The sequence below is a fragment of the Aspergillus pseudoviridinutans genome (genome assembly GCF_018340605.1).
Source record: "Aspergillus pseudoviridinutans IFM 55266 DNA, scaffold_4, whole genome shotgun sequence".
Classification (NCBI taxonomy): Eukaryota; Fungi; Ascomycota; class Eurotiomycetes; order Eurotiales; family Aspergillaceae; genus Aspergillus; species Aspergillus pseudoviridinutans.
Window position 1 is genome coordinate 877,613 of NW_025091284.1, and position 21,569 is coordinate 899,181.

At 49.2% G+C, this 21,569-nt stretch overlaps 10 protein-coding genes across 10 annotated transcripts; 3 read left to right on the forward strand and 7 right to left on the reverse strand.

The window, feature by feature from the left end:
• Positions 1 to 674: 674 nt before the first annotated feature.
• Positions 675 to 1,855, reverse strand: Asppvi_005751 (putative C2H2 finger domain protein (Kin17); the record flags this gene model as incomplete). The annotated part of the gene is made up of 4 exons (XM_043301664.1): positions 675 to 1,370; positions 1,426 to 1,606; positions 1,668 to 1,741; positions 1,802 to 1,855. 4 exons carry the CDS (start codon positions 1,853 to 1,855, stop codon positions 675 to 677), a joined length of 1,005 nt encoding a protein of 334 aa, XP_043157599.1.
• Positions 1,856 to 2,423: 568 nt separating this feature from the next.
• Asppvi_005752 (putative chromatin remodeling complex subunit (Arp9)) lies at positions 2,424 to 4,639 on the reverse strand (the record flags this gene model as incomplete). The annotated part of the gene is made up of 3 exons (XM_043301665.1): positions 2,424 to 3,022; positions 3,078 to 4,524; positions 4,610 to 4,639. 3 exons carry the CDS (start codon positions 4,637 to 4,639, stop codon positions 2,424 to 2,426), a joined length of 2,076 nt encoding a protein of 691 aa, XP_043157600.1.
• Positions 4,640 to 5,415: 776 nt separating this feature from the next.
• Positions 5,416 to 6,082, reverse strand: nctB (negative cofactor 2 transcription regulator complex subunit NCB2; the record flags this gene model as incomplete). Its single annotated transcript, XM_043301666.1, has 4 exons — positions 5,416 to 5,535; positions 5,591 to 5,850; positions 5,973 to 5,999; positions 6,061 to 6,082. The coding sequence occupies 4 exons, from the start codon at positions 6,080 to 6,082 to the stop codon at positions 5,416 to 5,418; spliced, it is 429 nt and encodes a 142-aa protein (XP_043157601.1).
• A 918-nt stretch (positions 6,083 to 7,000) lies between these two features.
• Positions 7,001 to 7,941, reverse strand: Asppvi_005754 (SDR family oxidoreductase; the record flags this gene model as incomplete). The annotated part of the gene is made up of 4 exons (XM_043301667.1): positions 7,001 to 7,037; positions 7,087 to 7,457; positions 7,524 to 7,837; positions 7,902 to 7,941. 4 exons carry the CDS (start codon positions 7,939 to 7,941, stop codon positions 7,001 to 7,003), a joined length of 762 nt encoding a protein of 253 aa, XP_043157602.1.
• Positions 7,942 to 8,735: 794 nt separating this feature from the next.
• Positions 8,736 to 10,107, forward strand: Asppvi_005755 (NAD(P)/FAD-dependent oxidoreductase; the record flags this gene model as incomplete). Its single annotated transcript, XM_043301668.1, has 2 exons — positions 8,736 to 9,196; positions 9,252 to 10,107. 2 exons carry the CDS (start codon positions 8,736 to 8,738, stop codon positions 10,105 to 10,107), a joined length of 1,317 nt encoding a protein of 438 aa, XP_043157603.1.
• Positions 10,108 to 10,518: 411 nt separating this feature from the next.
• On the forward strand, positions 10,519 to 11,213 carry Asppvi_005756 (zinc finger CCCH domain-containing RNA-binding protein; the record flags this gene model as incomplete). The annotated part of the gene is made up of 2 exons (XM_043301669.1): positions 10,519 to 10,819; positions 10,885 to 11,213. 2 exons carry the CDS (start codon positions 10,519 to 10,521, stop codon positions 11,211 to 11,213), a joined length of 630 nt encoding a protein of 209 aa, XP_043157604.1.
• Positions 11,214 to 11,616: 403 nt separating this feature from the next.
• Positions 11,617 to 12,728, forward strand: Asppvi_005757 (non-structural maintenance of chromosomes element 1 family protein; the record flags this gene model as incomplete). Its single annotated transcript, XM_043301670.1, has 3 exons — positions 11,617 to 11,746; positions 11,802 to 12,415; positions 12,462 to 12,728. 3 exons carry the CDS (start codon positions 11,617 to 11,619, stop codon positions 12,726 to 12,728), a joined length of 1,011 nt encoding a protein of 336 aa, XP_043157605.1.
• A 736-nt stretch (positions 12,729 to 13,464) lies between these two features.
• Positions 13,465 to 14,514, reverse strand: Asppvi_005758 (putative ubiE/COQ5 methyltransferase; the record flags this gene model as incomplete). The annotated part of the gene is made up of 5 exons (XM_043301671.1): positions 13,465 to 13,502; positions 13,552 to 13,692; positions 13,747 to 14,089; positions 14,156 to 14,260; positions 14,311 to 14,514. 5 exons carry the CDS (start codon positions 14,512 to 14,514, stop codon positions 13,465 to 13,467), a joined length of 831 nt encoding a protein of 276 aa, XP_043157606.1.
• Positions 14,515 to 15,228: 714 nt separating this feature from the next.
• On the reverse strand, positions 15,229 to 16,226 carry Asppvi_005759 (uncharacterized protein; the record flags this gene model as incomplete). The annotated part of the gene is made up of 2 exons (XM_043301672.1): positions 15,229 to 15,555; positions 15,609 to 16,226. The coding sequence occupies 2 exons, from the start codon at positions 16,224 to 16,226 to the stop codon at positions 15,229 to 15,231; spliced, it is 945 nt and encodes a 314-aa protein (XP_043157607.1).
• Positions 16,227 to 16,560: 334 nt separating this feature from the next.
• Positions 16,561 to 17,100, reverse strand: Asppvi_005760 (uncharacterized protein; the record flags this gene model as incomplete). The annotated part of the gene is made up of 1 exon (XM_043301673.1): positions 16,561 to 17,100. One exon carries the CDS (start codon positions 17,098 to 17,100, stop codon positions 16,561 to 16,563), a length of 540 nt encoding a protein of 179 aa, XP_043157608.1.
• Positions 17,101 to 21,569: the final 4,469 nt, after the last annotated feature.

The following is a 21,569-nucleotide window of genomic DNA, read 5'->3' on the forward strand; positions in this document are numbered from 1 at the left end:
ATCTTGAAAGGAAAGCTCTAATGTTGCACTTCAAGGTGATATGACTCAGGCATCGGAGCAGAAAGCTCTCCTAGGCAACTGTGTAGACAGACTCCTGTGCGAAGCTATCCGACAGGAAGAAATGTGCCCATAGCGATGGAGGGTCTATGCTCAGGCCGTGGTATAGAGTCCGCTATTAATAAGCAAGTAGAATGACCAAGATATTGACTATTGACACAAGATTGAAAACGGGTTGATTTATCCTAATTGTGACGAAGTGTTGAAAGCTAGCTATGCTATTGAACCATAAGGTAAAAGGTCTAGAGTCAGTTGGAGAGGAGAATGACAATACTCCCTCGGATCGGAACGAACCGTCACATCATCAAAGACGCGTCATCCAACATCAAGGATCTTGCGCTTTCCCGAACTCGAGAATCACAACAACCCGAGCTGGGGATCGTGTATAGAGACGCGCATTGCGCCGAGTTGGCGAGTCGCCAAGGATGATTTGCTAGAACGGTTGATGAAACGTCCATTCGCAGATTGAAACTGTCGCGGGTGACTGAAGGGATTTCCTCGAGACCTAGCTGGCCTGGGGTCTCAACATATGGTCGAGAGTCAACACGGCCCGCGCAACGCGGCATACCGGTTGCTTGTAGAGATTGAATGCGGATATATTCACCACCAGGCCATTCTTAGGAGATCTTCGGACGCTTAGCATTCGGAAAGCCCGAACCTGCTCGCATACGCTTGCGCTCCATCGCTTCCATCTCTTCCTTCATGATGCGCTCCTGCTCGGTCATCTTCTTGGGTTGTTCCAACACTGGCCCTTTCTTTCCTGCCAGAGGGTTCTTCTTTGCCATGGCTGCGAAAACATTCTTCGGCTTATTATTGTTGAAGGACATGGACAGCTTAGGCGCCGCCGCTTGTGGTGCAGCCTCTACCGGAGCCGCCGGAGACTCAACCGCACTTGTGTCTGGTGTCGCTGAAGAGGACCCCTTATCTTTCTCCTCTGGCGACTGCGTCCCTGGCGTCACCGATTTCGACTCTCCATTTGTTTTTGACCCAAACCCAATGTTGAGCTTCACCTTCTCGCCCTCCTTGCGCTGCAGAGTTCGTGCTTCAGAATCGATCTCATCCTGCTTCTCCGCATTCCGCCGCGCCCGTTCGATCTGTTCCTGAATCTGCTGCTGCTCCCGCTCTTCGTCTCCTCTGTCCTGCCGCTCTTTCTTGAGGATCGCCTCCCGTCGTCGCATCGTTTCCGGACTCCGATCGATGTAAGACACAAACAGGCCCTTCTCGGTTTCCTCGACACGGCAAATACCCTCTCGACCGAGGTGGGCCGCAAACTGGGTAAGACTCTTCCATTTGGTGGCGTTCATATGAATGTGCTTTATCGACGTCAGTGATCTGGGGCCATCACCCAAACTTTAAGGTTCGACTCACCTCCTTATCAGCAATAACCTGCTGATAGAACTGATTAATGTGGACTTTCTTCTCGCCGTGCGTAGTCTTGAGCAAATTGACAAAGTTGTTCAGGAAATCTCTGCTGAATTCCTCGATATGTTTCTTGGGATCTTCGCCGATGAGTAGCATCTGTCGTACATGGCTTTCGCTCTGTACATGACTGAAGGAATGAAAATCAGTATACACTTGCCAAAAAGCTCACAGGTAATAAAGAAACTCACCACTTGAATCCGTTTTCATCGCGCATCTGGCGCTCGCAAGCCTGGCAGTACCATCGCAATCTGCCTAAGCCTTTCTGTTATCAGTTAGAAGCTTCATCTTTTCGGAATTGTAGGACAGGAATGAGAGAACATACAGCTTTGATCTTGTTGCTGATCGCTTTGGTGCTTCCAGCCTCGGCACGAGGCATATTGAAGGCAAGAAATGTAAACGGTGTGAGAACGAATAAACCAGGCTTAGTATAGATTTCAGGGTGCAAGCGACTTCATACGAATCTCCTTCCGAACCTTGGAACTAAAAGAGAGATGGAGAAGAAGAGAGCTTGGTTGGCGGTGGTTGACCGCAACGCAAGAAAGATGTGGCGAGTGACCTCTGTGGCTAAGGCATAGTCACGTGATAATGAACAAAGGCCGGACGAAGCAGCACGGTATTTGACAGCAAAGGCTCGGTTTGCCCTCGAAGGCGCATATTCCCTGGCTGAAAGAGTATATTGAACGCTATTAACTGAGGACCAGACTCCAGCTATCCTACCCGCATCCAGACAGAATTGCTTTTCTAGAAGAACTGACGCCCACCGTGTAAAGTACAATTGTTGAAAGGCAAGCAGGAGAAAATCACAAATAATAGTATATGTAGAGGGCAACGAGTCCAAAATCGATTAAAAGGGTAGCCTCGGGGACCAAAGTGGAATACCTCGTTGCCGAACTCCTTGAATCATGGTGGGACATGGGCAAAAACAAAAAGACATTGCGATACAATCACATCATATATTCATGGATCGCCGACGGCCCGTTCTCGTTATACTCCACGCGGCTCATGAAGCCTTTGCTTAATCCTTGGTCAAGGACGAAGACAACCTTGGATGCGACCTGAGCACCCAAAAACACCGCCTCCTCCATGCCATGGCCACCGATGGACGGGCCGCTGGGCCTGCCAGCAGCACCATTGCCTATACCCAAGCCCCCAGCGCCACTGGCGCCTGGTGCGTTGGTGTTGCTTTGTTCTTTCCACTCAGGGAAATATTCAGGAGGCTTCAAGGTCTTCACAGAGGTGGGAGTCTGTGAATGACCGGTAGAACGATGGTGCAAAGCCGAGTTAGGGTCGAGGGATGGTGTCCCAGGAGCCATGTTGCCTATCGCCGGGTTGCCGGAGTGGGTTGCAGCAACGAGCAGAGGATTGACGCCCTGGCCGGCGGGATGATGCATGATACCGGGCTGGCCAGAAGGAATGGGTGTATTGGTTCCTCCGGTAGGCAATGGGGTGGAGAAATTCGACGGAATCTCAGATGTGAAAATCGTACCTGATGGCGAGAGGATAAACTTCTGTGAGATTGCTCCAAGCAAAGCCTGTGTGAAACCTGTTTGATAATATCAGTTATATGTCGAAGAGAGATATTTTTGGAGGCCACTAACCTTTGACCTTGCTGCCATTTCCCACGACAATCAATGAATCCCAAAGCTCGCTCCGCTTGGTTGCATCGGAAACGGCGAGAATGGTATGATGTATCTGAGTGGCAATGTCCTCTAGGATTCCACTTGAGAGACGCTCCCCGACGTGTTCTTTGGGGGTTGCTGCTAAGAAGCGCTCGATGCCAACTTCGATGTCTCGCTTTTGACGGATGAATCGTCCAGAACCGTCAGTCGTCTGCTGGTCAGAGTCGAGGCGGACGAATTCCTCAAACTGGAATGAAGCTTTCTCTTTCTTGGAATTCGGCAGACGAACAGGTTTTGCAGCCTGATCTGCTCCACCCTTCTTTGAAGCCTTCTCGGCTTTTTCTTTCTCCCTCTTTGCCAGAAACTCGCTCGTGTTTCCACTAACGATGGCCGCAACATCCAGGACCCCTTCATCTTCTTCGCCATCTGCGTTGTTCCCTTCAGCTCCGGTCTGAGTGTTGTTGCCCGGGCCACGAGGGACAGATCCATTCGCACCGAGACTGTCCTGTGCACCTGTCGAGGCCGATACAGCTGGGTTGGCACCTTGTTGGGCGGTCTCCGCGGTGCCGGGAAACGGTGTTCCCGGCGGCAAGATCTCTGTGATATTGCTCCTCTTCAATTGCTCGCACATCTCCCTTGTGAAGCCCTTGGGCTCCAGTAGTTCCAGAAGTCTTTCAGTCATGTAATCGCCACCGCAGCCTTCCAGGGCGATTCCTCTTCCGTGGTCATTGACCATGAAATCGGTCACGGCGGTGACATCGACCTTCCCTTTCCCGACATCGACAACCGTTGCGGTAGATGTTCCGTATCCATAGCAGACTGCCAGCGCAGAATCCATCAGGCAAAACGCTGGCGTCTTGAATTTCTCGAAAACAAACTGAGTGATCGCCTCGCGATCACGGGCAGACCAGACTGGCTCAGCAATGAGCATGATCGGTGTGTGGAAAGGCGGGCTAAGCGTGTTGTAAACGTGTGTTAAGAGGGCGAAAAAGACGGGCCAGTCGACAATCCGTCCGTTTTCGATGGGGTAAATCGCGCCTTCATCCGATGTGACATCCTCCTCATAGAAGATCTCCTGGGTAGTTTCCTGTGTAGTCTCCTGCGCCGTTTCGCCATTGCTTTCTTGTACCTCTCCATTCTCCGGCTGGCCTCCAGCTTCCGCGGTTTGTGGCTTCTCATCCGTCACTGTATTCGCTGCACCCTCGGGCGCAGAGGTTTCCGCATCTTTCATCTCCACGTCCTCCTTGGGCGCGTCGACGCCATTGCTAGGTTTGACATCGCGTCGCTTTTCGTGAATCTTATATGGTTCATATTCGCCCTTCTTTTCACCAGGAAACATGCGCGTGGGGAAGCGAAATCGTGCAGGAGTAAAGGACTCCGGAAGGCCGAGCTGCGCCAGGGTCACTTGCGAACCTGGCGCAATTATCTAGAAAGGGACGCGGGGTTAGTGGGTTGCTGCCTTGTGGCCATAAGGAAAGTGAATGTTGCGAGGTGGGGTAAGTGAGGTTTACCAGAATGTGTTCATCCTTAAAGGGCGGCATCCTGGGCAGTCCAGCGTGATGGAGCTTAGGATTTTTGGGGATCTGTCGCAGTGAAGCCAACCGCGGTGTTGGAGCTTCTGCGATGGTCTCTACCACGTTGGGCGGTCAGCCACTTTCGGTTAGGCGCCACCCACCCACCTCGATCTTAGTACAATCTAGCATCGGAGGCAGGAGGCCTTTCGTCAATTGATTATTAAATTGAAGTTATTAGGTCACGGTCAAGCTGTCATATGCATGTATCTATTGTCATGCGTTATGCTTTAATTGATAAAAAGAGTTCGACTGGCCCGAGTGTGGTGTCCTTGATTTTGGAAAACTAGACATCTACGACGTAGTATATACTGAGCTTACCGTTTATCCATCAGCGCCTGTCAGGCAATATTTCATCTTTCCAGGATCTCCTCCGTCTTGTTTATGAATTATTTCAGTACTTAGAGACGCAAGAAACGCTGAAACTTGAGGAGCAGGACCACATCAACTCCCGCATCTTTCGGGTTATGACGAACAAATAGCCATCCTTCAATGCGAAACTAATGAAGAGCACAAGAGACTGAACAGAGAGAATGTCCATATAAAAGATGAAAATACAGACAACGCTATCGCGAACATTTCCCGAGTCAGACCCTGAATAACCACCTGAACTCCGAACCTATTTTCTCCCCTCGAACCATGTACGTGCCATCAGTAAAAAAAGGAACCCAAAGCACAAAGAACTCCGAGACGCGTGTGTCTATTTGATCGAGAAGTCTGGAACAACAAGCATGGTATCGAGAAGCTCATTCCGGAGCAGCATTGTATTTTTCTGTGGCCGAGCGAAACAACTCTTGCTGCTGTCGTAACAGTTCCTCCTCGGTCAGGCCGCTCTGTTCCATCTTGCTTTGCTTCTTCTCTCGCGACTACTCATCCGTTAGCAAAAGCTGTCTTCCCGAGCGACTGTCGCAGGATACAAACCTTCAGTTGCTCCTTATGTTCCTCTGCGACGGCAAGGACTTCGGGAATATAGTCACCGAATCCAAGGTCACGCAGAGCCCGCTCCACATGTTCACAAGCAATTGTTTTCTTTGCTTCCTTCTCGCTAATATCGTTGGCCTCAGAAGAGATCAAAGTAATGAATTCGACGCAGCATTCCATGAGCAAATCCCGAGCATCCTTGGAGAATGTTTGACCGGACGATGGTGGTAGGATCTCTGTAATGATCTTTTGGACCGTCGCTGCGGGGAACAAAGTAAGCTACATGTAGGCTGCACGGGCGCAAGAGCATTGAAGGCCGTGAGGCGATAATCGCTCCAAATGCGACAAAGATATATACTGAACGCGGGTTTCTGTCACATACCTTTGGGAAGCGATAGGTCATCATTCGCTGTATATGAGTTGAAGTGTCAGCCGGGCTGTCAAGGAATGGGTGGAAAGAAGGTACATACAGCTGAACTCTCTATCAGACATGGTAGATGGGCAGTAAATCGTCTCGGACAAAAGCGCAGTTCATATGTCGCAAAGTTTCGCGAACTTCGAAGGTTATATCTTGTGATAGCAAGTCCGCGTGGGGCAGATGGCGCTTAGCCTTGATAAATAGTCGATGAAATCCCACTACGCGTGGAGATACTGGACACGGGATAAAGAATAGGGGCAGAAACATACCGCCTTCAGTCTTTATCTGCAAGCAATTTTTTTTTCCTTCTGCAACCTTTTTCCCTCTCACCACACAACAACAAGCGAGACAAAACGTCTCCGAGGTCTTCAATGACGAGATCTTAAAAAGTTGCATTTTGCTCACACCATAGTGCAAGTAGCACTAACTGTCGAAGGTATGTTAGCCACATTATCAAAGATCCTTGCAATTCTACATGATGAACCTTGTTGTCGCCCCTATCATACCACTCTGTGGTGACGAACACTGTCCAAGCCAAACGGACCAACTGATATCTCCTCTTCTTTCACTATTGCATTTAACGTCTAAAGATTACATATCTTTTGCTAACAGCTTGAAGTATATCTAGGCTGTAGCTGGGGTTGACTTCATGCGAAGCTGAACTGTGGTTCCATTAGCCAAAATTCTTAATTCAGATGTTGGACGTTGACGTGTTGATGGCTGTCCGAATGTTTTCGCATACATGGATTTGAGTAAACTTATAGGTATGGGTGCTCCTTTTCTCTCCATCTTCTCTCCACTTTATATATGATGAGTACCCTACATTCCATGCTAAGTATGAAGGTGCTCTGCACCTAATGCTTCTAAAATGTATTGCTTTTCATCTTTCGACTGATTATATTTACAATTTCATGCCGTTTATTTCTATCTGCTCGTTGGTTGCGACATGTACTGACGGGTCATATATATAGGCCTGAACGGTATATGAATATTTATGCTTGGAAGTCTTTTAGAGCTTCGTCATTCCATCTATTTTAGTCGTTAGTTAGTGTTTAGCATGAATGAACAGATGACTTACGAGAGGAAATTTCCGCTTAGCGAAGCTGGACCGTCGAGGACCAGCTTAGCCATCACATGGCCTGGCTGCTCGGGTTTGAGTAGCTTTCCGTCCTTGTGCGCAGTTGTAAATTTGGAATGCATTTGAGGCTCAAGACTCGTAGCATGGTCTTCCCTCAACTCGCGCTGCATCTCAGTGTCCACCATTCCGGGCCGGATCGAGATGGTGGTAACGTCGGGTTCTTCTTCGCCTAAAGACAAGGCGAGATGATTCATCGCAGCCTTTGTTGCTCCATAAAGAGCCCAGCCTCGGTAGGCGGACACCGCAGCGCCAGAGGAAGTGAAGATAATTTTTCCCTTGGCCTCGCGAAGCGCTGGTAGACCAGCTTTGATCTATTGTAGACGCCAATTAGTCCTTTTGCATTCGAACACCAACATCCAGCAACTGCCATGTCTTACAAACGCGACGAAGCTGATAAAATTCACGTCAAATCCGAGCTTCCACTGTTCGGGGTCTGCCTTGTCGATTTTGCCGACTTGTCCGAGTATTCCATGGTTGAGGACCAATCCATCAAGACGGCCAAATGACTTGATAGCCAGGTCAACTGCCTTCTGGCCGAGAGAGAAATCCGCCAGATCGCCGTTGAGCACCTCGACCTGCTTGTTGTACTGTTCCTTGAGCTTCTGGAGAGGTTCGACGCTGCGAGCGATCACGACGACATTGTGCGACTGTGGCGCGGTAAGAAGGTACTTTGCAATAGCGAGTCCGATACCTGAGAGAATTGTGGAATGCGAGTTAGTACACGTGTATTTGAGGGGCATGCTCGACGGAAGTACCTCTCGAGGCGCCAGTGACAATGATGGTTTTGCCCGGCATGTTTGTCGTCAAGATTATGGCAGAAGAAAGCAACAAATAAAAGAGAAAAGTTTGCGAGCTTAGAAGCCTAGAAGCCCAGAGGAGTTTAAGCTGGACTTTCTGGTCACTGAAGAAGAATGAGCAAGGACCAATTGAGTTGTCAGAATAAACAAAGGTAAACGTTGCGAGCAGCAGTGATGTAATTTCTTCAGTGAGGGGAACGCGGGGTTGTCGGCGAAGATGCCGCAGAATAATAATGCCATCGATACCCCTCTCTATGAATATATTTTCTCAATTGCCCAGATAAAACCTGCCCGTTTACAGGTACCACGAGTCCTTGGGCCGAATTTAAAGTATAACAATCTAGTCTTGTTCTTCTTGTTGGCGAAGTGCATGCCCGAAGGCATCTCTTATTTACCGCAGACTCGGAAAACCGGTATCTATAGGTTCACACTTCACAGTGACAAGAACAACTGGAAGCTACGCAGTTGATTCTCGACTTCACGGCTTGCATAGGGAGGTATGGAATTCCAAAACTTCTTTCCCATAAGCACGGATCAAGTGCCCAACATTATTGAAAGGCCGTAGATCACCGTCTTCAGAGGCCTGTCGTAGTTCTACCGTGGCTATAGACTCCTGCCATATTCCATTCAAGTCCATCGAGAATACAATATTGAAAAACAAAAGAATACACTTTGACATATAATGTAAGTGAAAGTATGCTCTAAGGCTATTGCTCTACGAATCACTGATGACGCATAGGGCCATAGCGGCGTAATCGACCTAGGACAATCCATAGACCACGGAACGGCAGTATGTCCACTGTGATTCTTGGAGGAGGCATCATCGGATCTTCAATTGCTTACTACCTATCTGAAAATGGATCGTCCGACGAGATCCATATCGTTGAGGCCTCGTCTCAGTTGTTCAGTGCTGCATCGGGATATGCTGCAGGCTTCCTAGCCAAGGACTGGTTCGCGCCAGCTCTTGCACCCCTGGGAGCTCTCTCTTTCAATCTGCATCAGTCGTTGGCAGCCAAGCATGGAGGGGCGCAGAAATGGGGATATATGAAAGGCACAGCACTGAGCCTGGACCTTTCCAAGAAGAATAAGAAAGGAGGTGCTCCTGGAGATGACTGGCTGAGTGCAGGAACAAGTCGAGCAGAGGCAGCTGCCAGCTCCAGTAGTCCTATTCATGCGGAGGTACCCGGCTGGTTGACGAAGCAGAAGAAAGGGGTCCTTGAGAAGATTAGCGATGATGGCACTGTTGCACAAGTGTTAGTAATGACTATTGCGAACTCTGCCGCATGGCGAACTGACGGCTTTTATTAGAGACCCATTGAGACTGTCAAGATTTCTTTTGGAGAGTTCTTTGTCCCGCGGTGTCAAGTTGCACAACCCGGCTAAGGCCATATCCGTCATTACAGATCAAGTCAGTGGAGCTATCACTGGGGTCAACATCATTAATTTGGATACTCAAACGGAGTCCCCACTTTCCTGCACAAATATCATCATTTGTGCTGGACCCTGGACGCCGCAAGTCTATCATGATCTGTTCCCTTCGTCTCGTCTTTCAATCCCAATCACCGCGTTGGCTGGATACTCCCTTGTCGTTCGTTCTCCCAGATACACGCTCCAAGATGAGAGGGTAACAAACGCCGGCCGCAGTCATGCCGTGTTTACGACACACACTGATTCAAGCGGTTTCTCTCCTGAGATTTTCTCTCGTCAAGGCGGAGAGATCTACATATCCGGTCTGAATGACACGCATATCCCTCTTCCAGCTCAGGCGGAGGACTCGTGCAAATTAATAAAACAGAATGAGATGGAACGATTGAAAAAGGCGGCGGTTCGTCTGATGGGAGGACCAGCCGAAGGCAATGTGGAATCAACAGACGACAATGCCAATCAAAATGACTTGGAGATATTGCGTGAAGGCCTATGCTTCCGACCCGTTTCCGCGCTTGGAATTCCCTTCGTCACTCGAGTTGACGATCATTTGCTAGGTGGGCTCAAAACTGAGCCTATAAACAGATGTGAGAATGGTAGAACAATGGGAAGAGTTTTCATTGCGTCAGGTCATGGTCCGTGGGGAATCTCATTGTCGTTGGGAACTGGGAAAGTGATTGCGCAGATGGTGGAGGGAGCTGAGCCTGATGTAGATGTGAGTGGGCTTGCAATAGTGTGAGTCGTCTTGGGATAGAACAAAAGAACAAGACAAGTCTTGAGTTGTTAAATGATCTGATTTACCGCATAGAACAATTGCTCCAATGATTGAGTGAAAGCGCGGATTATGATGCATGAGTTACTAATTATGCACGCGGAATATTCTTGTTCCTCTATTGTGGCCTGAGGCTAGAAACTTCCAACAAAAGTTAGTCAGCATCTCCGCCACGCGATCAAGCTCTCCAGAATCTTCAAGCTATGGGAAGGGACATATAGCCTCACCTCCTGCGCTGGCACAATCCTACCATCACTTTCCCACTCTTTACCTTCTGTCACTTTACTTCGTCGTGTCCCCTGACAGTCCACTTTTCGCCTCCGCATCGTTCCTCCTACCACAAGTGACCCGGGTTCATTCTGCTGTCGGCTGATCATCATGGCCAACTATCTCGCCTCCATTTTTGGTACAGAACAGGACAAGGTCAATTGCTCCTTCTACTACAAGATTGGCGCCTGCAGACACGGCGACAGATGCTCCCGCAAGCATGTCAAGCCATCATACTCCCAGACGATCCTGATGCCCAACATGTATCAGAACCCAGCCTACGACCCAAAGAGCAAGATGAACCCCAGCCAGCTGCAAAACCACTTCGATGCGTTCTATGAGGATGTGTGGTGCGAGATGTGCAAGTACGGCGAGTTGGAGGAATTGGTTGTTTGCGACAACAACAATGACCGTAAGTGCTCTATGTTGCAAATCAAGATTTCAAGAGAACTATCGCTAACCGAGTCTATCATGCAGATCTCATCGGCAACGTCTACGCGCGATTCAAATACGAAGAAGACGCACAGGCCGCGTGCGATGCGCTCAATTCGCGCTGGTACGCAGCACGGCCGATATATTGCGAGCTATCACCTGTGACAGATTTCCGAGAAGCGTGTTGCCGGTTAAATAGTGGCGAAGGATGCGTACGAGGCGGATTCTGCAATTTCATTCACCGGAAAGATCCTAGTCCCGAGCTCGACCGTGAGCTTCGCTTGAGCACCAAGAAGTGGCTCAAAGAACGAGGCCGGGACCCGAGAAGTGCTAGCCGGAGTCCTAGTCCGGAGCCTACCAGGCGGAGGTTTTAGGGAGATTTCTTCTATGATTTCGTTTCCATATTCGGCGCTGGGGAGATTGTGACATCTGTCATCTGTACCTTCTTGTTCGCTTAGCATGATATCAAAGCTAGCTCATTCCAATTAGTAGCTACCATGATCATATTCATACCATTTAAGGCACCGTTAGTGACCTTTTGAGTAGTGATAGTCACAAGTCCGTATGGCGCGAGTAAAAGGCTCATCTATGCGATGCTTGATGCGATCTCCGTAAATTGTCCGTCTCGGTCTTGGCATCCGATAACGCGGGTCGCGTTGGATCGCGTTGCAATAACTTTCCCCGCAAAAAAAAACCGAAGATCTCAGGTTTGTACTCAAAACTTAACGATAGATTGGCCTCTCGACTTGGCGGAAGGCAACTGTCGCAAACGACATAATGGCAACTAATGCTGGGGCGAATGGTTACAACGATAGTAACCGCGCCTTTCTCCAAGCGTTCTTGGCCCGGTCGACCATGACGTTTGAGGAAGCCAGACCTGTTCTAGCAGCGATCTTTTCGGCGCACGGTATGAAGTCATACGAGAGACCACGAGGGACTTGCTAATCCGTGCATGATGATAGAGGACCAACCTGTCTCCCCGGACGATGTATCGCAAGAAGATCTCGACTCCTATATCGATGCTGCCAACGCCTCAATTTCTCCATTCGACCTGGAAATTAGGAGCACGCTACGCCAGTTACAGATCGATGAACAAGTAGACGGAAGTACGCAAGCTGAACGAGTATATGCTCTTGTGAATACCACTAGTGATCCCCTCATGCAATTAGCGACCACCTACTCGGCAGACGAGATTGCCTTCATCAAGCGTGTTCTTGACGCGATCTTCGATACTTACAATACACGACGATCTGAGGCCATGGTAGTCAGTGGTATACAGGCCATGCAGCTCGCTAAGGCTTCTTCGGATTCAAGTCGACGGGCGACTCAGGGCGCCACACAGCAAAATCAGGGAGGAGCAGTGCAGTCTTTGACCATGTCGCAGGCAGAGACGGTCTTAAAGCAGCTTGTGGAGGAAGGCTGGCTTGAGAAGAGCCGGAAGGGATTCTACAGTTTGAGTCCGCGGGGGCTGATGGAGCTGCGTGGCTGGCTTATTGCTACGTACAATGAGAACGACGAAGGGCGGAGAGTGGATAAGATCAAGTTCTGCGCAGCATGCAAGGATATTATCACGGTGGTGAGTAAACTCTTTGTGATTAGTATGGCAACTGACGTTCCGAAAGGGTCAACGTTGCGGCGATCGTGACTGTTCGGGGCGGCTTCACGATATGTGCACTCGCAATTTCTTCCGTATGCGGCAGGCTGAACAGTGTCCTGTATGCAAGGCTCCTTGGCCTGGTGACAAATTCGTTGGCGAGAGAGTCGTTACAACCACGGATACATACATGCAAGGCCGAAGAAGAAGTAATAACACCCGGCGCGAAAGTGGTGTCGGCACTAGCACACAGGTCGCAAGCCAGCTTACCAATCAAGGCAATGAGAGTGACTGAAAATGGCATAAGCTGAGAAAGATCAAGCTCGAAGATCCGAATCAGCGCTGTGCAACTTTCGATATCCGGACTGAAAGAGCTCAGGATACGGCACGCCAAGTGCTCACGTGGCTAGCGTCCATGAACTGCTGTAGACCTTCTCTGCAGCTTAACGACCAGTGCCTCGACGTAGTACGGGGAGAAAACCATTGTCCCACCGATCGTCTTTCGAGATTTAAGCGAACTTTCACTACTCCAGCAAGAGAAGCCCCTTTCCTCGGAGTGGGTTACAATGAGCATTGAGTAGCTAGAGAGGACGTCCACTTCTGCAGGACTATATGGGCTTGTCAATTGGGCGTAACAAGGTTGCGTTGCCGGACCATTGGTTAACCGAAGCTTGATTAAAGCTCACCTTCACGGGACTAAGCTACCCGATTGAGCTCTCTTCAAGGGAGCAATAGGCGGACGATCGGGTGGAAACTCCGCTAGGATACCCAGTATCATTCTCAATGAGAGTGCCGTTTGGCAAACGTCTTCTACATACGGTTGAATCTCTTTTGCCCCAACAAGAAAATCTCCCATTATCCTATTTAATGCCCTTCGATGAAAGTTGAGAACGGCGAGATATGGATTCCTTGTGTCTGAGCCGGCATTTCATCTCATTCTAGGTGAATACAAGATGGATATCATTCCTAGACGTAGTTTGATCTCTGTCATGTTTCATAGCAAATATGAAAGAGAAAACGACCGATGTCATTCACAATGCTGGCTTGACGGCGTATATCTGAAAGGAGCCTGGAGACTGGGTTAGCCAGGACGGGAGGCCTCATCAAGTACAACTCACCAGCCCATTCATTACAGTCATAGTCCCGAATGTTGTCATTGTTTTGAACGCCGGAGCAGGACATGCCACAACAGGCAGGCTTCTCTTGCGGCATATCTTTGTACACGTTGAGGTCTGCCTTAGTGTCCACAATTGTTATGTCTGCGGACAGCATCAGTATCTTCCGGTCAGTCGCACGTGGATTGGTTGAGGTACCGCAAAACCCAGCGTCCTTCAGATATGCATGGTACTCCTGGGCCTGACTGGCACCAGCGATGCAGCCAACATACAGCGCCAAGTCGTTCGCGATCTCGGGCGGAAGCTTCCTCCGAGCAAGGATGTCACTGATCGCAACTCGACCTCCAGGTTTCAAAAGCCGGAACATCTCATGAAAGACAAGGCTCTTCTGCTCTTTTGGCACGAGATTGACGACACAGTTGCTGATGATGCAGTCGGCTGTCGAATCCTCGAGCGGGATAGCAGTGATGAATCCCTCGACAAAGGAAGCGTTGGTGATGCCTGCTTTTTCGACGTTTTTGTGGGCGAGAGCCAGCATTTTCTGGTTGATCGGAAGTAAGTCTCTCGCCAGAAGCGTAAAACCCGCTTCATAGAAGTGAATACTCACTTTGGTCATGTCAACTCCGATTGCCTTTCCCTTCGGACCGACTTTGCGGGCAGCGAGAATGACATCGATGCCGCCACCACTTCCTAGATCGATCACAGTCTCACCCTATTTTCTGGCAGTCAGACGTGCGCAGACGACTGCCCAGCCATACATACTTCTCTTAGGCTTGCCAATGCCAAAGGATTACCACAGCTGACTCCAAGATTTGCATATTCGGGAAGGGATTTCAGATCCTCTGGGTCATAGCCGAACGTCTTCGCAACGCTGGTCAGATGGTCCTCAGACCTATCCTTGGAGCCACGCTCAGCTAATCCTCCATAATAGTCTTGCACCGCTTGAATGGTTTCTAAAGGCTGCATGATGCCTCTTTGGTGATGGAGAAACAGTTCTCCGGTCGTAATGTGGTCACCTTGACAGACTCGGATCTCGTTGGCAATTTATACCTGCTGAGCGACCCCGCATCTTGGAGTCCTACCCTCACGAAGTGACAATTAGCCTTGCTACAGCGTACGGTCGACGCTCGTCCTTCGGCTTTCGGTCGATCTTGGACAGCCTTATACAACGGAAATATGTTGCAGCTGCCTGTGCGACTCTCATTGGTTGGTCATCTTCGAGTTGCACGGGTTGTACGATTACCGTCCAATGAGATCCAGCCTGTGACATCTTCCTGCAGGCCAGAGAGGCAAGACGATATCATCTGATATTGAAGGGGCCATCGAATCGAACTTCGAAATGTTCAATGATGCACGAGCTGTGCTCGACCGCGAAGCATTCGTCGATTTATGCTGCAACCGTGGCGCGGGTAAACCCACGAAGAGGGACACAGTTTGAGGCTCAGTTCAACCGAGGACATCTGTTTTGAAGGGGTGATTGCAGCTTTCGGTTCCTTGGGAGATTTGGAGACGATCGTTTTTAGTCTGTGGAGATCGGAGTAAAAATCCAGGCTGTCACCCTGGTGAACCCTCTTTCGGATTTGAGAGCTATGCCGGGTTGGAACGTTTTATCTTGCGTTGAGAAGTCCTTCGAGGGATCAGCAGACGGGGCAGTGCCTTTGTCCCTAGACTGCTTGACCGCTACCACTCTATCTGTGCAGGAAACGACCGGCCAGAGTCCATTGCAGCGCCCAGAAGCGTCTCTGCCACGTGTTCCTCATCGAGCTGTGCAAAGCGATGTTCAACAACAGTGAGTGGATGAGGTAAGCGATGTCGGCGCCGCAATTTGCCGGTTTTGAGTCCTAAGCAGAACCGTCGACGCCTGCGGATTTCGAGCAGTCGGCCATCACGGCCAACAAGGTCAGTCCCTGCTGCTCGCGCCAGATGTAGCATTGCTTCCATAGGCTCCATTTCTCTGCTATCGACTTTCCATCCCAGTTTTACTGCCAGTTGGAGAGGGGATTTGCACTGTCATGGTGAGCATTGGAACAACAACTGGAGCAAGATCCAAGAATACCTACCCCGGTCCTCTCTTCATACTCATCAACACGGCGCCGCTCGTCAAGCAGAGTGGAGAGATAAGTTCGCCAGTCAAAGGTAAAATAACTACTTATGACGGTATGCCGCAGACGAAGGTCGATGGGAAGTAAATCGGTTACTCCTTTTTCAATCTCAAAAGTGATGTAAGGATTGTATCCTTGCTCATCGAATTCGTTCAACATTTTCTCAATTAGAATTAACTTCTCACGATCTCGCGGATCTGTCCATTTCAATATTTGACCCTCGAAGATAGCGATGCGCTTTTCGGAATCACGAAAGCCAGAGAAAGTATAACACTCATGCAGATACGTAGGATAAAATTCAGGGGGTAAGTCGGGTAATTCATGGGGAAGGTAAAAAGGGACGTCCAACGGATATTCGTCCGTGCGTTTCACCCAGAGCTTTGAACGCTTGATCCAGTGCTTGAAGTAGAAATCTTCAATCTCTTTTTTGAATATCCTGTTCAGCCCGCGATACTTGACCCACGGCTGCCATCTCGGTTGATCGGGCATCCGAGGTAGAAAATACGCGACTCGCATCCAAAGCTCAGGTGGGAGCCAGAAGGTGTACGTCGATCTGAATTGATTGTCTTCACTCATTGCAGGGAATGGAGGTACAAAAATCAGAGGGACCTTGGTCAAACACGGAGAGAGATGGACAAATACGAGTTGACACTTGACAGTGCGGACTGTGGACAACAACAGTGGTGGTGGGCCATATCACGTGATCTATACCGAGCTGGCCATGAGCAGAGAATGAGATGATATTCGACGACGCATTATGCATATATCAAAAGGTGAGCATTACTAGTTGCTAGGTACAATCCCTCATTAAGCATGTTGTAAATATAAAATTCGCTCGCCAAAATGCAGTACACCACATCATTCTAAGTCCGGTCTGTAAGTATTGTTCTTCGGGACTTCCAACTCCCCATCACTCCATTCGAACGATAAGCAGGAGCCATACTGGGAGCTCCAGCTGGGTATTGTCTGACGGCCTGTTAAATCCGAGCATTAACCGACTGTCGCCGTTTGCGAAACAACAACCACAGAATGCCGCTGAGATAGCTACCAGCGGAACCCCAAATGCAATCCCTAATCCGAGTCTTAGAGTTAAAACATTCTTATCCGGCTGCAAATTTCCAGTCGCGTTGGCACTTGCTGCGGAATTGGCGGAGGAGAAAGGAGTCGTAGTTGTCGTCGTCGACTGCGAGGGGGACGACAATGTCGCCACAGCAGAGGACGACGACGACGACGACGAGGTCGAAATGCCATTCTGCGCGAGAGACACAATTTCGTCGACCCAGGTGTACAGGCCCAGCTTTGCATCGCAGACGGAGGAGGCCCAGCCACTTGTGCCGCAGGTGAAGGCTTGGTTGGTGTTATTGGGACACGCGTACAGGTTTGCCCATTGATAGTCGACTTCTAGAGAGATCAAGCGCATGAGCCAACAGAGTTTACTTTCGATGGGCATATCTGCTCCAATGCAGCCATCGAACCGTACCCTCGTAGCAAATGCGCGGACAGTCTGCAATCGGCCAGGAAAGGTTGGTACATGCGCCGCGGTACGCAATGTTCAGCTTGGAACCATAGCAGAGATTGTTCGATAGGCAGGCTTCCCCGACTGCGCAACGGACTTTACTATTCGGACATGATACTCAGTTGGACTGGGGTCGCAGTGCCATTTGGCCAGTAGCAGGTTTCTGCGGCCCTGGCGAAGGAGATTAAGACGGAGAGCCCGACGAGGACATCATAGAGGGCCGTAGAACCAGCTGGCAAGGTGGTTGAGTAACGAAGGAATTCGCATCTTCCTGAGGATACCGTGTACGGTAAGGACTCTGTTAAAAGAAATAATAAGAGCCCCCAAGAGTAGGCAGGAAATTCAGGGATGTTGAAGAGCTGGCCAATATTAGGCGACGTTTTGGCGCCGTGGCAATGAAGGGTCCATGTTGGCTTCCTTTGGCCACACGCAGACGGAGGATGGGCAAAAGCGGCATTAGTGCCCTGTTAGAGAGCATTAGGCTGTCAAGAAACTGTTAGCATCCAGGATCTATGCCATTTTAATGCACTCTTGCTCTGTTTAAGCTTAGCTGCAGCGCGACAGGGTTAACTGCTTAGAATACAGCCCTTGCCGTTTTAGGTTTATATCACATATTCGACCGTTCAGAGACAACATAACTATCACCGGAAATGGGTTCCTTGTATGCAGTTGTTGGTGAGGATCACCTTAAACATACAACGCCATCAGACCCTTCGCGTAAACCTTGGGTGGGAATGTAATAAACTCTTCTTAAACTGATGAAGAAGCAATGTGTCTTTGGTGTTATTTTCATCAACTTTATACCATTTTCCACTTTACTCACCCTACTGTGAAGTTGGTATTTAAGCACAATACTTCTCCCCAAAGAAATAACCCTAGACTCACACCCAGCAACTGCAAAACCAAATACAGAAGGTCCTGGAGCAACAGACTGCCAGCTCCTAAGCATGAATGGTGACACCAAACCTCCAAAATTCTCTATAAAGGTTAGTGCTGTAATTACGCGTGATGCATCTGGTATGAATGAAATAAAATAACTCTTGAAGAAAGCTGGCAGGGATAACCTAGCTGCTGCAACTGATACAGCCAGGTATAGTTAGCCAGTGCTCTGTACCTGTGTGATGGCTGCTAGAGTAAGCATCTGTATGGCTAGTGCTCTGAGAACTGCAGTGTGGTTGGTGAATCTGTCTGAGATAGACCTTAGCTATTACAGGCTGGGGGGGATGAATACTTTGAGTAAAGGTGTATAGCAGTGCATGCGGCAGCAGTGGATATAATCAGGCTATTTTGAAAAGCACTAAAAATGCAGCTGGATTGATGCAAAGACCATAATTGTGGGGGATACATAGGCCTGGACAGTGGTGTAGAGTAGTAGGGACAGTCTATAGGGGATGGCGTGGGGATGGTTGAGGAATGGTTGGAGTGGAGAGAGTAGGATATTAAGAACCTATATTTACATCTTAGGCATAGCTTGCCTAACTAGTACACAGATAAAAATAACCAGGTATACCAGGGCTACGCTGAAGATGGCTAAGGCTATGGTAAAGCTTACTGTATAGCTCTGAAAGACACTTACTGTAATAGGGCTGACAGCTGTCCCTAGATAACATCAGCATTAAAGCTGAAAGAGTATCAAGGATGAAGCCACTTAGGACCAAATTCTCAGCCCATCCCCTAGGGGACGACTCTATCACAGCAGTGGTAGTTGTTGCGAGCAAGGCCCGCGATATGCTCGTGCCGCCTAGCAGGCACTCGCGAAGCCGTACAGCTCTGGGTCACGTGACACCTTGCTAGCTGCGGCGCGCAAATCGGATATTTCTATCCAAGACGCGCGCACCCCCCCTCGCGGGGAATGAGCTCGCAGATAAGCTGGCAAAGAAAGGTGCTTCAATAGCCAGCCCTGATATCCCCCTTCTCCTTTATTCCTCAGACGGGAGGTTAAACAACAGATCCGCGCAGCTACACGAGCGGCATATCTTAGAGGCGCACCTCAGGCCTACCGTGACCTGGACATCAGACCTCATACAAAGGGCCAGTCGTGACCAAGAACATAAGCTCCCCCACTGCCCGTACAGGTCACGGAGATTTTGCAGCATATCATGAAAGATTTCAACATGCAGACTACCTGGCAACCTGCTCCTGCAAAAGACAGAAATCCCCTGTCCATTTCTTCTTCTGCCCACACACCAGGAAGCGCTGGAAGGATAGATGGAAATGCAAGAGAAGCAGCCTGTCAAGTACAATTAACTGGCTACTAGGTACAGCTGCTGGAGCTGAAGAGTTCAGCCGCATCGTGCAAGATTCATCCTTCTTCAAGGATATATGCCCAAACTGGGCCTGCTCAAGCACTGAATAGTGCAACAGTCTACGCCTCTACCTAGACGAACGGGGAAGGCACCCCCGCTCGACTGAAGGTAGCCAAAGCAGGTTCCTCACCTTTAGAAGTCCCAGGGTAGCACCTGGTGCTTCTTCCACTCTTTTCCAACACATAGTGTCCAGCTTTGTTGCTTCAAGAATGTATTTATTTTAGTAAGTCTTTGCTTAGGTAGCACATCCGGATGCCCCTTGGGAGGCTGCAGGTCACGTGTGCCGCCGAGTGACGTTAAATAAAATCAAATCAAATCAAATCAAATTTTGTAACTTTGGCGGCCGTAGCCTTTTTGCTTGATAGGAAGTAGGCAGTGTAGAGCATCTGAGGAAGTACCTGGAATGAGGCTTTATGAGACTTCAAGAGAATTCATCTGAGCCATACGATGTAATCCTACTATTGAAGTAACAGATGACAGTCTTTGAGAACTTAGTACATCAATCATCTAAAAATACGTATTCAAACTATATGATGTACACTTACAGCACAAAAGTAAAGTAACCAGGCTCCCTCAATAGGGTGCTGCAGCCCAACTTACTTCTTAGCCCATTTTCCAACAGAACGAAAGACTGTGGCTATGCACTCATAGTGAAACACTTAAGAGTCATGATCTAGTCTTTCCTCCAATTAAGGTGCCCGGCTTAGCGCCTGAGGTGATAATCTACGTAAGTAAACATGTGCTGAAGAGGCCAGTTAACTTCAAGTTATCATTCTAGAGTTCTCAATTGTTTCTTGTGTGCGCAATCATACCATCAAAAGAATCACACAAGGAGCAGAGAATATGACAGATGTGGAGTAAAGGGAGTGAAAGAGCAAGAAGGTACGAAAACGTGTCGGTTAAAAAGCTGGGTGGGCAGCGGTTCAACCTGCGCCCAAGGAGTTGTTCGATCTTCCCCAATCGCGACTAGAAGCTTAGCGCCACAGACTCCATGGCGGGAGCTGTTGATCACCGGGCATCTCTTTGCGAGTTGCCCAGGCAAACCCCATCACCTAATTGCTGGTCAACGTGGGGGTGAACGGTCAACTCGACAAGAGATGGGCAAAGTCTGAGGTCCTCAAATAGTTGATGGTGTTGATGGTATAATCCGAAAACCATGGCTCTCCAACTCATATATCTAACCCATCCTCAGCTAGACCCCTGTTATAGACGATGACACAACAGGAGAAATACTTGTGATTCTCTACAGTCTTCTGTGCAGTCCCAATGACTGTCGCGGACGCTGACATCTTCCTTTGCTGACAGGTAGAGAGGGGCTGTGTCTCCCGAATTACTATCCCTCGGCCAAGCTAGCTCACTGGCTAAGTGTTTGGTGGTCCAAGGCGCGGATACCCTCAAGGCCTGGAATCAAGTTGGTGTGACCATAGGCCAGAATCAGCGAGGAATTGGCCCCACCTTCATTATTGGACTAACCGCCTGTGACTACGCATGCATCTTTAGGCTAGGGGAAACAAAAACCTGGGGGTAATGGTTCCATCCCCTAGGGTCCGGCTGCTGACCGTCTTAAGTCCCGGATATAGCCTTGCCTAGTCTTACATCTTTCATCCTTCGAGCCTGTATTTAGCCTTAACTCTGGTAAATGGCGACCAATTGTACTGCGTCCTAGCTGATGAGAACCATGTCTTGCCCTGGGAACCTGGCAAATCTTGACAAAGCTTTCTCAGTCTTTGCTTTTATTATCCGCCGCCTCGATGTATTGACCAGGACCTGCGGGGGTAGAGTCGTCTCTAGGGACTTCGTGCCCATTATCGTTTAAATTCTGCGTATCCAGCGTTCCGCGGCTAGAGGAGCCAATATATATGACATTACTGCTTTGTCTGTCCGACATAGGTGATGCTCCGCCCCCAGCCAATGTCCGGATTCAGTAGCTTCTACCTACCATCCTTGAACATCTTCTGAATCCAGTACATTCTGATTTCCGTTTCTATTCAGGAAAAGTATGTCAGATGCCATTTGGATCGGAATGCAGCGGTCTAACAGCTACCAATGAGGGTTTATGGTTCAATGTTGGTGGCAGACCGGACTTGCAAAAAGGAT